The 13,588-nt window shown below is 43.9% G+C and overlaps 1 protein-coding gene across 2 annotated transcripts in view; it reads left to right on the top strand.

The window, feature by feature from the left end:
• Dner (delta/notch like EGF repeat containing) overlaps positions 1 to 13,192 on the top strand; it is a 384,891-nt gene extending 371,699 nt beyond the window's left edge. For both annotated transcript variants that reach the window (XM_008844457.3, XM_029568995.1), the window contains exons 12-13: positions 6,424 to 6,670; positions 12,171 to 13,192. In XM_008844457.3, coding sequence (XP_008842679.1) covers positions 6,424 to 6,670; positions 12,171 to 12,282 — 359 coding nt within the window. In that variant the 3' untranslated portion in view covers positions 12,283 to 13,192. The remainder of the gene's footprint in view (positions 1 to 6,423; positions 6,671 to 12,170) is intronic.
• The last annotated feature ends 396 nt before the right edge of the window (positions 13,193 to 13,588 follow it).

Raw genomic sequence — 13,588 nt, 5'->3', positions numbered from 1 at the left:
TCCTCGCCTCCCTCCCCCCCCCCCTCCCCTCCTCCTCCTCCTCCTCCTCCTCCTTGTCCTCATCCTCGTCCTCCTCCTCCTCGTCCTCCTCGTTTCTCCTCCTTCCCCCCTCCTCCTCTTCCTCCTCCTTCTCCTCCTCCTCCTTCTCCTCCTCTTCCCTCTCCTCCTCCTTCTTCTTCATTGACCCCTCTGTCTCATTTCCCTCTGCCACACTGGTCTACTTCCAATCCTGCTTGTCTTCCATCTGCTCTTCCTCATCCCTGGTTTGTGTCTGGGGCTCCCCACTGTGTACAAGCTCTCTTGGCACTTAGTTAAATGGAACCCCTGTCTACCCCTGGCTTGTCCCTCACTCACTCAGCATAGTTGTGTATCCTTATTTCTTCTATGAGCATTTGCCCAATGCCTGTTTCTGTCAAAAGGCCTAAGCCTCCAAGAGCTCACTTCCCCTCTGCTTTCCTTCACTTTTATCCCAACACATAGTAGGTGCTGAATTAACAGGTGTTCTTTGAAAAGGTCTCTACAAAGGAGTGGTTTATTTCCCCATTCTTTTTCCCATCCATCCCTTTTAAAAAATATATTTTATTTATTATTTTAATTTTATGTGTATGTGTGTATTTGCCTGCATGTATGTAAGTACACCCATGGAGGTAATAAGATGGTGTCGGATCCCCTGGAACTGGAGTTACGGACAGTTGTTAGCTGCCATGTGGGTGCTAGGACTTGAACCTGGGTCCTCTGCAAGAGCAGTCAGTGTTCTTAACCACTGAGCCATCTCTCCAGCCCCCTTCCCTTTTCTTAAGATCAGCAATGGCTGTTAATTTTTCTTAGTCTCATTGATGCTTTGATTGGACAGCTAACCTTTAGCTATACACAATATAATCCAGAGGCCCTTCCCACAGCTGTTCTAGGAAACAGATGGCTTCAAGAATTGTTTAGCTATTAAACGACATCATCACAAACACTCTCACTCTTTAGAAATTGCATAGATGAGTAAATTAAATTAACTAGCCTAGCTGTGTTCACCAAGATACATTACAAAATAGATACAATTTATTTTAGAATAAATTATGCAAATCTGTTGAAGTCTAATTTGGGTCTTCAGCATCTGTTTTACCTTGAACAGCCTCTCAGAATGGAATTCCTCTACCCAGCTCCCAGTAGTTTGGGGCAACTGAAATGTTCTGAAATGTTCAGTGCAAAAGCCCTTTGGAAAATATGAAACTTCAGACAAATGTAAAGAAAAATGCAAAGGATCCCTAAGGTTCACAAGCAGGACATTTGTGACATTTCCCCCCACAGTTCTCATGGGTGCTTTCCTGGTAGTGAACCTGCCGGGGCCCGTGAGATGATCCCATTCATCTGGTTCTGGTTCAAGATTTCTTCTCAGTGCTGGACTGTAGCCAACATAGTCAATGATTCATGCCATGGGACTCCCAGGATGTGGAAAAGCAATGGCTTATGACGATGGACAGGAGATGGCATTTGCAGCCACCTGGTGTGAAGACATTTGCTGCCTCTCAGACTGAGTGTCGGATTGCGTGATCCAGGCTGGCAGCTAAACCAATCAGCTTGCAAAGCTGCCACCTTCCCTTCTGCCAGACATTTCAGATGGCAGTAAAGGACTCGAGTTTTAAAGAAGAGGGTAACAGGAGGCGGGAAAGCAGGCATTTTAGACAAATTGTGATAGATTTCCCCCTCTAACATCCAAACAGCTTAGAGTACAGATATTTGAGAAGTGGAACAGATAAAGAGAAGGGAGCAGTTCATCCAACCTGGGACACAGTGCTGGGTGGGACACAATGAAGCATGGTTGCTATTTCCACAGCAGCTGCTGTGTGAGGGCACACTTGCTGCATGTGCATAGTCAATGTGATGTAAATATTCTTTACAAACTGCATGCATAGAACACAAGAGCCTATCAAGAACTTGTGTGAGGGCCTTGATAGGACTCAACAGATAAAGGTGTCTGCTGCCCAGGCCGACAACCTGAATTTCATCCCCAGGGTCCACATCACAGAGAGGACTGACTCCTACTAGTTGTCCTCTGTGATGCATGTGCGTGCGCATACACACACACACACACACACACACACACACACACACACACACACAACTGTAATTTAAAAAAATAAAACCCCTGCTGGCCAACATGCAAAGAACAAGAGACCGCAGAGTACTTATCCCTGAATATCAAACTTCTGCCTCCCAAGGCTCAGGGATCATTGAGGAAGATGGGGCAGAAAGATTGTGAGACCCAGAGGTGGTAGATGACCACAAGGAAACAGAGTTTCCAGACAGCTGGTCAGTTACTCATATGAACTCACAGCAATGGTGACAGCGTGTACAAGTCCCATGCAAGCTGAAGCCAGAAAAAATCCCAGCATAGACATGAAGAAGTGGATAAGAAATCACAGCTCTACCTAAGGAAAATCTGGCAAGAGATGGCTGCTGGGAAGGGCAGAGACTGTCTCTTTCAAGAATGAGACTTTTGGTAGTTTGACTCGTCTCCAATGGATAGACCCACACCGAAGGGCATTTGGAGACACAAATTACACTCTATAGGCTATATTTTTTTCTCACACGAGAGAGAGAGAGAGAGAGAGAGAGAGAGAGAGAACATTAAATTGGGCAGGGACAATAAGGGGAGGTGGGGGTGGGAGGGGATCTAAATACCATCAAAGTATATTGTATGAAAATCTCAACAATTCAATAAAAATACTAAATAAAAGAACACATGTGATCCTCCCCAGGGATTGGATCTGTGAACTCTACCAAGTTGGAATAGAGAAGGCACTGCCCACTCTTGTGTTGATGCTAAATGGATGTTAAAAAACACACTCTGCTGAGCTTTGGACTCCAGCCCGCAGCTGAGTTTTTTAGGGAATGTTAAAATACTTGGAAATCAAGTGAATCACACTTACTTTTTCAGCCAGAGAACAAAGTTGTCTCTCTCAGCACGCAGGAGGCCATGCTGGGGGTTGGGGGGTATGACTGAGTCTTGGTTCTAGTCCATGGAGAGATTCTTTCTTTGCAGTGATTTATGTTGCTATGTCTGCCTCCTGTGTGTTTGCTGAGTGGGAAAAGGGAATGCACTAGTGGTCAGGTAGATGAATGGCCAAATCAGTCCCCACAGGTCTCTGTAAAATATTCAGGGATCGGATTATCTGGCTACAAAGTCAGAATCCACTTCATTCATGCAGGCTAGCTAGACATATCCAGACCAGGAATAGGGGCCACTTTATTGTTAGACTTCTGTACAATGGGTCTGCAGGCCTGCCTCCTTGTTTGGGTGTCTACCTGTATTCCTTTCCAGGCTAAAACTTTTCTTTTTAAAACACTTTTTCTTTTTCTTTCATGTGTATGAGTAAGTATTGTTGGAATGTAAGTAGGCGCACCCATGTCATGTAATGCCCACGTAGATCAGAAGAGGGTGTTAGAGCCCCTGGAGTTACAGATAGTTGATAGTTGTCATGAGGGTGCTGGGAACTGAACCTGGGTCCTCTGCAAGAGCAGCCCATGCTCTTAATTGCTGAGCCACCTCTCCAGCCCCAACAGGCTGTGACTTTTCAAGGTCCAGAATATCTGATTTTTGGGTTCCGTGATCACTGAGGATGCTGCTTAGTGTGTGGGTATCCCGAGATCACAGCACCCTCACATAAATGGGGGAGTGAGCAGTGTCCTGGGGCTCATTTCTGCTCTCACTGATCTCTGAATCCCGTGTCTGGACACCAGGAAAGCACAGCCATGAAAGTAACAAGGCCCTGGTGGGGTAACGGCCCTGGTGGGGTGACGGCCCTGGTGGGGTAACGGCCCTGGTGGGGTATCGGCGGTGGCAGCGGTGGGGATACAGCAGCGAAGGGGCCTCTTCCCCACGCCAGTCCAGTCCAGCTTCTCTCTGGTCTTGTCTAGCTCTTCTAATGTGAAGTTTCTTTTCACATCCTGTTCATATTAGCTAGAAATTTCCATCTGTGTACGAGTCTACAACTACAACACAATTTGACGTTAGACCCATGTCAACCACGGAGATGGCAGTCAGTCCTTCTAGTCTACCTTCTGCTACCACAGGCTGATGGAAGGACATGGAGTGGTGCTCTAATCCTCAGCACAGAGCAGCTGTCTTCCAGGACAGTGTTATCTTTGTCCTCCCCCACCATCCGGACTGTTCCTCCTTAAGGACCATCCACCGAGGGTGTTTACACATTTCACTTTTAAAACAGTCCTAGCCTATGCTCATCATAAGCCATCGAGGTATACATTGCTATTTCATGTTACAGATGAAGGAACTGAGGCTCAAGGAGGTGAATCAAACGCTGGATTTGGCTGGTGTGTTCCTAAGGCCCACGCTCTCGGCTGTGGTGGAGGTGCCGTTGAGTGTTTATGCCAACAACTTATTATTCATCTCTTTATTGCAGAAGGACTAGATCTTATTTTAAGTTGGAAAAGATTGAAAGAAGAAGCTAAAATACCTTGTAACCCTGCCTTCTAGAGACAGTTGGTGTGTGCCGCCGCAGACCTTAGCTCCAGATTTGCCTCCACTGAAGGGGACACCATGTTCCTAGACTGCCTCCCTTCCAGGGCTGCCGTGGGGGAGACCACGCATCTTCTGGTTGTTGTGATTAAATAAGACATTTCTAAAGATCTTGGCCCACTGTAAGGAAGCGGTGTAAGCTTTCTAGTGTTATGACCCTACCTTCTGCTTTTCAATGTCTGAGTGAATATTTTAAAAAATATTTTATTTATTATTTTTATTTGGTGTGTATGAGTGTATTGTCTGCTTGTAAATGAGTACACCCATGTCATACAATGCCACGGAGGTCAGAAGAGGGCTTCGGATTCCCCTGGAACTGGAGTTAAGGGCGGTTTGTAGCCACCATGTGGGTGCTGGGAGTCGAACCCAGGTCCTCTGTAAGAGCAGTCGGTGCTCTTAACTGCTGAGCCATCTCTCCAGCCCATGAGTAAATATTTTAAACTCACTGTGACTGCTGAATTATTGTGCCATCTGAGTAGATCCTGTTTGATAGCATTCTTTTGTTTATTTATACTGTATAAAACTTTCTATCTCACTAAGAGTTGAGTATTTAGACTCCCTCTTGACTTTTATGAACTGTTTTGATGTTGGTGGGGTAAGGGGAGAATGTGAGAGTGAGGGAAACTTTGTATCTGCAACATATTATTTCTTTTAAAAATATATGGGGGCTGGAGAGAGGGCTCAGTGGTTAAGAGCACTTGCAGAGGACCTGGGTTTGATTCCAAGCACCTACATGGTGGCTAACAACCATCAGTAACTACACTTCCAGGGAATCCAACACCCTCTTATGACCTCCTTGGGTATTACATGACATGGGTGCACTTAATGTAGGCAATACACTCGTGCACGTAAAAGTAATAAATAAAATATTTAAAAAATTTATGAAAGAAATCTAAAACAAAATGATAAAACATTAATATTGACTCTGACTGGGGCTTGTACGTATTTTCCGAGTCTTTTGTAAATGTGTGATAGTTGATTATTTAACACTTAAATATTGTGATACTAAGGTGAATATTCTTGAATATAGTGCTTTTTGCATTCACAGGCCTATTTTCCCAGCATGAATTCTAAAATGGATATAACTGGGTTTACATTCTGCCAATAGGTCCGTCAGTTTGCAGCCTCTGTTTCTATGTTCTTGTCAATCATTATTTTGGAACAGGTAGAAGAATTTTATTTTTAAAAATGATTATGAAAGGCCAGGCATGGTGGTGCACATCTTTAATCCCAGCACTCGGGAGGCAGAGGCAGGTGGATCTCTGTGAGTTCAAGGCCAGCCTGGTCTACATAGTGAGTTCCAGGACAGCTGGGGCTACAGGGAGACCCTGTCTCAAAAAGACCAAAAAAAAAATGACTATGAAGTTGCATTAATCACTTTTCTTATTGCTGTGAGAAAAACACCTGAGAAGCAGCAACTTAAGGAAGGAAGGTTTATTTGGGTGACAGTTTGAGGGGTTACAGTCCATCATGGTGGGGAGTGGGGAGCACTCTATCTGCAGTCAGGAAGCAGAAAGCAAACAGGAAGTGCAGCTGGATATGAAACCTGAAGGCCCTCCCCCCCGTTTCCCACTTCCTCTCCTAAGGGTCCACCTCTTAAGGGTTTCACAACCTTCCCAAACACAACTGCCAACTGGGAAACCAAGTATTAAAACACATGGGTCTGAAAGATACTTCATATCCAAACACAACAGGTGTGCTCTTGGTTTTTTCTTCATGATTTGTAAGCAGGCCTTATTATGAAAGATGTGAACCTTTAGTCTAAATTATTCACAGAAAACAATCCTTCCCAGTTTAGGTGACCCTTGAAGGCAAAGGTAGTGGTGCGAGGGTGGGAAATTGCCACACTGAGTGCCACAGTTCAGTCTCTGCCATCGGCCTGTCTCTGTCTGCAGACCTGCAGTGGAAGTCTGGGCACATGGCCGAGAGCCTCACCAACATGCCGCGACACTCTCTCTACATCATCATCGGAGCCCTCTGCGTGGCCTTTGTGCTCATGCTGATCATCCTTATCGTGGGCATCTGCCGCATCAGCCGCATCGAGTACCAGGGCTCCTCTCGGCCAGCCTACGAAGAGTTCTACAACTGCCGCAGCATCGACAGTGAATTCAGCAATGCCATCGCGTCTATCCGGCATGCCAGGTAAGCCCTGGGGTGCAGTGAGGGTGCAGTGCCCGTTCACACCTGGGCACCTGGGTTGTGTTCTCAGTGGGACTTTAGAGCTGCAAAGGGAGGCTCTTAAAGAATAAAACACAGGCTGACCACAGAACTGAAGACAGGGCATGATGCCCTTTGTGAGCAGCCCCCTTGTAATTGGTGGCTAGTTTTGTTTGCATTGAATAATTATTCATTTATTTCTATTGATCTGCTCACATATTATTCTTCATCATTGTGCATTAGAAGACATTTTAAATTATATTTAGAAAATGTGTGTGTGCAAGAGTGCGTGCGTGCGTGCGTGCGTGCGTGTGTGTGTGTGTGTGTGTGTGTGTGTGTGTAGGCCAAATGACCTGATGTTACCCTCAGGTGCTGTTTACCTCCTGTGAGACAAGATCTCTCAAATGAGAGGCCTTGAGTTCACCAATTAGGCTAGATTAGCTGGCCTGCATGCCCGAGGGATGCCCCAGAGCCTCCCGTCTCTGCCTCCCCAGTGCTGAAATTACAGACCCACACCACCATGCTCAGGATTTGTTGGTGGGTTATGGGTCTTGAACTCAGGTCCTGTAATTGTAAGGCAAGTGCTTTACTGACTGAGCCATCAGCTCAACCTGATAATTTATTTTTAGAATGTCTTTAACCGTGTTGATTTTAAAACAGTCATTCGATTATAAATGATTCTTTTCAACATAAGGACCTGCAAAAGTCATGACAAATAGCTTTCTTTTAATGCTTACAGTTTGTGTTTTTATAATGCAGTGTCCTTTCTGGAAGAAAGGCATTAGAGGAGGTATTATAGGAGGCGTGTAAGTTCAAATACAGAAGTATGATAGGATGTCTGAATACCCCACTCCCTGACTCTATTCCAGACAGATCACTTAACCTTCTGCAAATACAGTTCTGTGGGCTCTACTTCCTTAGACAACCTGAGTCAGAATAATTTGAAACACACAATTCAAAAACTCAGTGTGCTGAATTTGGTGTTATTATAAAGATTCGTTTACGTTTTTTATTATGTCTGTGTGTGTGTCTATGTATGCAATTGTGTTCCTGCTGTGGGTGCCTTTGGAGGCCAGAAGGCGGCATTGGATCCCCTGGAGCTGAAGTTATAGGTGGTTGTGGGCTGCCTGATGTGAGTCACAGGAATCAAACTCTGGTCCTTTGCAAGAGCAGCCAATGCTCTTAACTGCTGAGTCATCTCTCCAGCCTCCTAAGCTTGGTGATTTAAGAGTGGGGCCCAGGGAAATGGATCTTCTTGGGATGTTATATAGTGGTATCAATTAAGACACAAGCAGACCCCAAGCGAAGAGGTTCAGAGGCTTCCTTCTTCAAAGGAAAATCCCCAAATTCCGGTTTCAGAACTTATGGTTGACCTTGTGGACTAGAAACCGGAAGCAGGGTCTGGTTTCAGGGAGAAGGGTCAGTGAAGTACCCTAGGGGCACTTGGAGGATCTGCCCCGGTGCTTCTCTGGGAGCTGTGCCCTGGGGAACTTGGTGACTCTGAGGCCGAACAGCTCGGTGGTAACCAACTCAGGCCCTGCCCCACAGGGCTGCTTCCCTGGCTGTTTTCTTTCTGGGTCAGCCCAGGCAACCCAGCTTCCTGGACAGCTCTTGCAAGCCCCAGTTTGATTATTTATTTGAGTTTTTCTTTTTGTTTCTGTGTGTCCAACCCATCCTGACATATAATAAACTTCACTTAAAATAAAAGGAAGTCTGACATGAATAGATGATCTCAGCTTGTGTTTCATACGATGTCTTCCCTTGCCTGAGATTCCAAACCAGGGCTCAGTACGTGGACCAGCTTAGGGGGCTATTTCCAGTCTACCAAATCACTAGACTGGAGAAAGCAGAAGGAGTAGAGGACTGACAGACTCTCTTGGTGCTTATGACTCCTGTCTCCTGTCTGTTCCCAGAAGAGCTTAGCTCACAGGAAGGAACAAGATCTGTACATTTATACTTTGATGTATTAGGAGACACAGAAATAAAATTCTCTCTACTCCAGAGACATCTGTGGCTAAAATCATTTGGGTTCCAAGTAGAAAAGTATGGTATTTCAGGTCCAGTATAGTTGAGAGGGATACCTTGAAGCCTGTTGCCCATACAGGCTACTGAGAAGGTACTTAACTGAATACTCATGAAGGAGAGAAGAGATGTCACCAACCTGATTCTTACTTGTTACCCATCCTTATCAAAATACGTACTGCATAATTCTTAACCCACAAGCTCTGGCATATTCCAGTGAGTACGGAGGAAACAGTCTGCAAGAAAGCCATGTCTTCCCAAGAATCTAGAGCTCAGGGTAGCTCTTCACCTGAAGGTTTCCGCAGCTGCAACCTGACCCCTAGCCTGGCTGTTAGTGGCCATAGCCAGACCTCTCACCCTGGCATGCTTTGCCCCCTATTCCTGGAAACTCTAGGAAGATCTTGGCAAAACCCAATCCTTTTGGTGATTCCTTCTTTCTAGTTTCTAATGCCCATTTCACAGGCTGTCTCCTGGCTGCTAGCCTGGAGGCGATACTGGGTTGGAATGACTACATGCCAGTGACCACAGGAGAGGCATTCTAATGGATCTCCCCACACATTCATGAGGGACCAAGGAAGCATATGGTGGCCCTGATAGACAAAATAAGCTGAACTGAGAAGGTGCCCCTTCCTTTTTCCCCCAAAACATCTACCGCACAGGTGATTTGCTTATACATGGGCAGGAGAAAAGCTGTCATGGTCAGCAGGAGCAAACCCATGGCTCTCCACACCCTTCCTCTTTGCACAAGTACAAGGAAGGGGGTCTAGCCTTGGGAAGTCACCCTCAGTGGATCTTCCATACCTATCCTCAAATTTCCTTGTCAATTTTCAGTTCCATGGTGACATTCATGTTCAGTGTCCTTCAAACTACTGCTTACAAATACATGGCATAAGATTAAGGCATCTAATCTTCCAGATTTTAAGAAAGCAGATTCTTCAAACTATGAATCCATATAAAAGTGAGTCTTTAACAATATATTGCTTCTGTTTCAGCTGCCTGTATTTTTCCTTTTGGCCAAATAACTGAATTAATTACTTAGCTCATGAGTATGATTCATGTATCAAAGTTCCCAGAGGAAACCACTCCAGGGCCACCAGGTTGGAGTGTGGGGATCTTTTCACTGTGTTTCTAGGTTTTCTTTAAAATCATCACTTTTATGAACAACACATCTGGCTTTTTTTAAAAATATAGACTTTATGTGTATGAGTGTTTTGCCTGCATGTGTGGATGTGCACCATGTGTATACTTGATACCCATGGAGGGCAGAAGAGGGTGTCAGATCTTCTGGAATTAGAATTACAGATAGTTATGAGCTGCCATGTGGGTGCTAGGAACTGAACCTGGGTCCTCCACAAGAGTAGCAAGTACTCTTAACCACTGAACCATCTCTCTAGCCCCAATATCTAGTTATTTTAAGATATTCAAATTTTCTTTTTTACCTTAGAGTAGCTTCTTGGGTTTTCAGACTTGGGACAGAGAATACAATAAAATTTTATAGTATGGCCACTTTTCTTATTCTCAGATTGCCAGGCCTCATTCAGACAGATTGACAGGCCGCAGGCTCAAGTCCAAATCCACACTGGTGCCAGCACAGTTTATGGGTCTTCCATGAAGCTTCATAGTTCAGAAATGATTTTATTGAAGGCCTTTTTGACATTGCAGTGGTTACTGTGGGTCGATAGTAGCAGAGTGCTTAACCTTGGCCTGAGCTTTGCCTGGTGCTCATTGGGTATGAGTCCTCTGTGCTCTTAGAAGCCAGTTAGTCTTGACTGAATTGGAAGGTAAGATTGATGAAGGCTTGAAAATCAAAGATCATGCCAGGCTTGGTGGTGGCTCTTTCCTGGAATACCAGCACTTGAGAGGCTGAGGCAGGAGGATTACCATGAGTTTGAAGCCAGCATGGACCGCAGAGTAAGACCCGTCTCAAGTTATCTTCCTGCCTCCAAGATCAAAGATCATCTGAAGATGCTGTCTTTTCTCATTTTCCCCTTGATCGTATGTCTTGTCTTTGTATATGAGAAATCAGACTTTCCAAAGGGATCAAAGAAAGTCGGAAGAGGAGAGAAGGGACAGGAGCCATGGTCAATAAGCCCCTTTAATTCCTCAGGGTCCATTCTAACAGCCTTTACAAAATTTAAGGTTCTTGTGCTCTGATGTCTTTTTAATGAGCCCTGTTGGAAGTAAAATAGCTTTTAATTAAAATGCTGTATATGAGGAGAAATGATTGTGGATTCACATGGCAGACTGTTTAAATAATATTTCACTCTATAGCTTTGGGAAAAGTGAGGTCTTGAATGGGAAGAGACCACCCACAAGTTGAACTAGCTATATTTTAAATAATTGTTCTCTTAAGACTAGTTTGGCAAAAAGTCTTGAACTTGGAGTCTTCTGGCTTCTGGGCAGCAGTTGTGCTGTGGAGGAGACTTTGATATATACAGATCTGTTGGGACAGTAGCTTGGTGCTCAGGGAAGAACAGTGCTTGTAGGGACTGCCAGAGAACAGAAGGGTAGGACTTGATGGTGAACCCTGGCAGCATTTGTGGACAAATACCTCAGTGTTTTAAGTGCTTTCTTCTGCTGTCCTTCCTGATATCCTCAGAGCAAATCTCAGGCGGGAGATGCTATCTGTGTACTAGTTGGGGGGGGGCACTACCCTCCATTCTGTATTGTAGTGCCAGAGAAGATGTCAAATAAAGCTGTCTTTCCAGATATTTATGGGTCTTGGAAGAAAAAGACAAATCCATACATGTTTTCTTAAATCTGTTGTGGAGCTGTCCTGTCTGACTCCCTTGCCAAGATTTAATCTGCAAGATTCAACATAAATTTGAGCTCTACGTTTTGTGAAATTCATTTTTTGCCTCCTGGACCAAAGACTAATGCTTATCAGTTACTATCAGAATGCCTCAAATTTCCATATTTGCTGAAGAAAATGTTTTTAGAATATTTTTATAGTTCTATTTAATTCTTGAATAGAAATATTTCTTTGTGTGTGTGTATGTGATGTATTTAGGTGTCCGAGTATATGCATGTATGTGTGAGAGCGTGCCTGTGTGCGTGCATGCATGTGTGTGCATGTGTGCGTGTGTGTGTGTGTGTGTGTGTGTGTGTGTATGTAGGCCAGAGGTCAATATCTGGCTACTTTCTTGATTGCTCTGCACATTAGTTTTTGAGACTGGATCTTTCATTGAACATAGAGTTCACTTGGAACTCATGGACCGACTAGGCTAGGTAGCCAATAAGATCCAGGGATCTATTCCTTCTCCCTTCCTGCAGCACATGGGCACGTACACCTGGCTGACTTTTATATGAGTGCTGGAGATCTGAACTCAGTCCACATGCTTGTGTAGCCTTGGTACTGAACTATCCTCCCAGCCAAAATTTAATTCATTCTTATCCGTTGCCTTTAATAGGACTTGGAATCCAATACTTACATAACCAGAATCCTCTCTGTCATTGATTTCAGGTTTGGAAAGAAGTCCCGGCCTGCGATGTATGACGTGACTCCCATAGCTTACGAGGACTACAGCCCTGACGACAAGCCCTTGGTTACACTGATTAAAACAAAAGATTTGTAATCTTTTTTTGGGGGATTATTTTTCAAAAAAGACGAGATACTAAGATCATTTAAATATTTTTAAGAAAATTTAAAAGCTTAAGAAATTTGAAACATTGGCTGCTCAAGAGTTTTCAGTAGACTATCAAAGAACTAATTTTCTGCAGCTTTTAGTTTGAAAAAATATTTTAAAAGAACAGAATTTGTGAAATCCATAAACCACGTTTTAACGTACTTCAGCTCCTGACACTGTACGCTTTGACAAGTATGTGCTTCTTCCACTGTAGACCCTGCCACGAAACCCACCTGAGCTGTGGTTGTTACAGAATAAGTCTAATCAAGGAGAAGTTTCTTTTCGACATGTGAGTGCCAGCTTTCTGAGTAGAGTTAGGAAAACCTGTAGAGTCTGATACATAATACAGCATTCCTGTTCCTTAAAATGAAGTCTGAGATGTTTGTTTTGTGAAAAAGAAGAATAGTTACCTTTATTATTCCTAACCTGAGTGAAATTAGCCTCTGCCTTATTCGGTGCATGGTTAAAGTAACTTATTTTCTGCACTGTTCCCCTGAACTCTGCAGAAAGATTCTTTCGAGTTTCTTTTAGTCGTTTTCGTAGCAGTTGTTGAACCTGGCCTTGCAAACAGAAACAAGGAAAGGCCCTAGTGGGCAAATGATGATCGATTTCAATCTATATATTTTTTTTTGTTAAAAGTCAAAAAAAATTTTTTAATTGTAAGTGAATTAAATTGCGTTCAAGTTGTTTGTCTCTGAGGTAGTAAAATGTAAGGGTGTTCCGGGTCCTTTTGTAGTACTTCTCATAGTGCACCTTTATTTATATCCAAGACATTTTCGTGGCTGTATTTGATTGATATGTGCTGCTTAGATTCTTGCTAATTTCAAAGAATATTGAATAAATGTTAGCAGGTCAAGGATGTTCTTGTCTCGTTCTTTTTTTTTCTCTTTCTATATATGACCACACCATAATTTATTCAAATAGCCATTATTACTTTATTTTACAGATGAAGAACCAGATTTCAGAAGGTTACATGACTTGTCTAAGGTTACACAGCTAGTGAGTGGCAGAGCCAGGCTGGAACTAGGATCTTTTAAAATCATAAAAGGTTTCAGAGTTATCAAATAAGCCCTCTGTGATATTTTTTAAAGTCTCAGGAACACATGTGCTATGAGTTGGATATGGTTTTCCTGTGTCCTTGTCTGTATCTCTTGGAGGTTTATGGATCAAAGTCTTGGTCCCTAGGTTGCAATGTGGGACCTTTAAGGTGCAGGGCCTAGAGAGAGATCCTTAGGACATTGGGGAGCTGCCTTTG

This window comes from Nannospalax galili, unplaced genomic scaffold (assembly GCF_000622305.1).
Source record: "Nannospalax galili isolate Female #2095 unplaced genomic scaffold, S.galili_v1.0 scaffold220, whole genome shotgun sequence".
Classification (NCBI taxonomy): Eukaryota; Metazoa; Chordata; class Mammalia; order Rodentia; family Spalacidae; genus Nannospalax; species Nannospalax galili.
The sequence above is the reverse complement of the archived record's forward strand: the minus strand, read 5'-3'. Positions and strand labels throughout refer to the sequence as shown.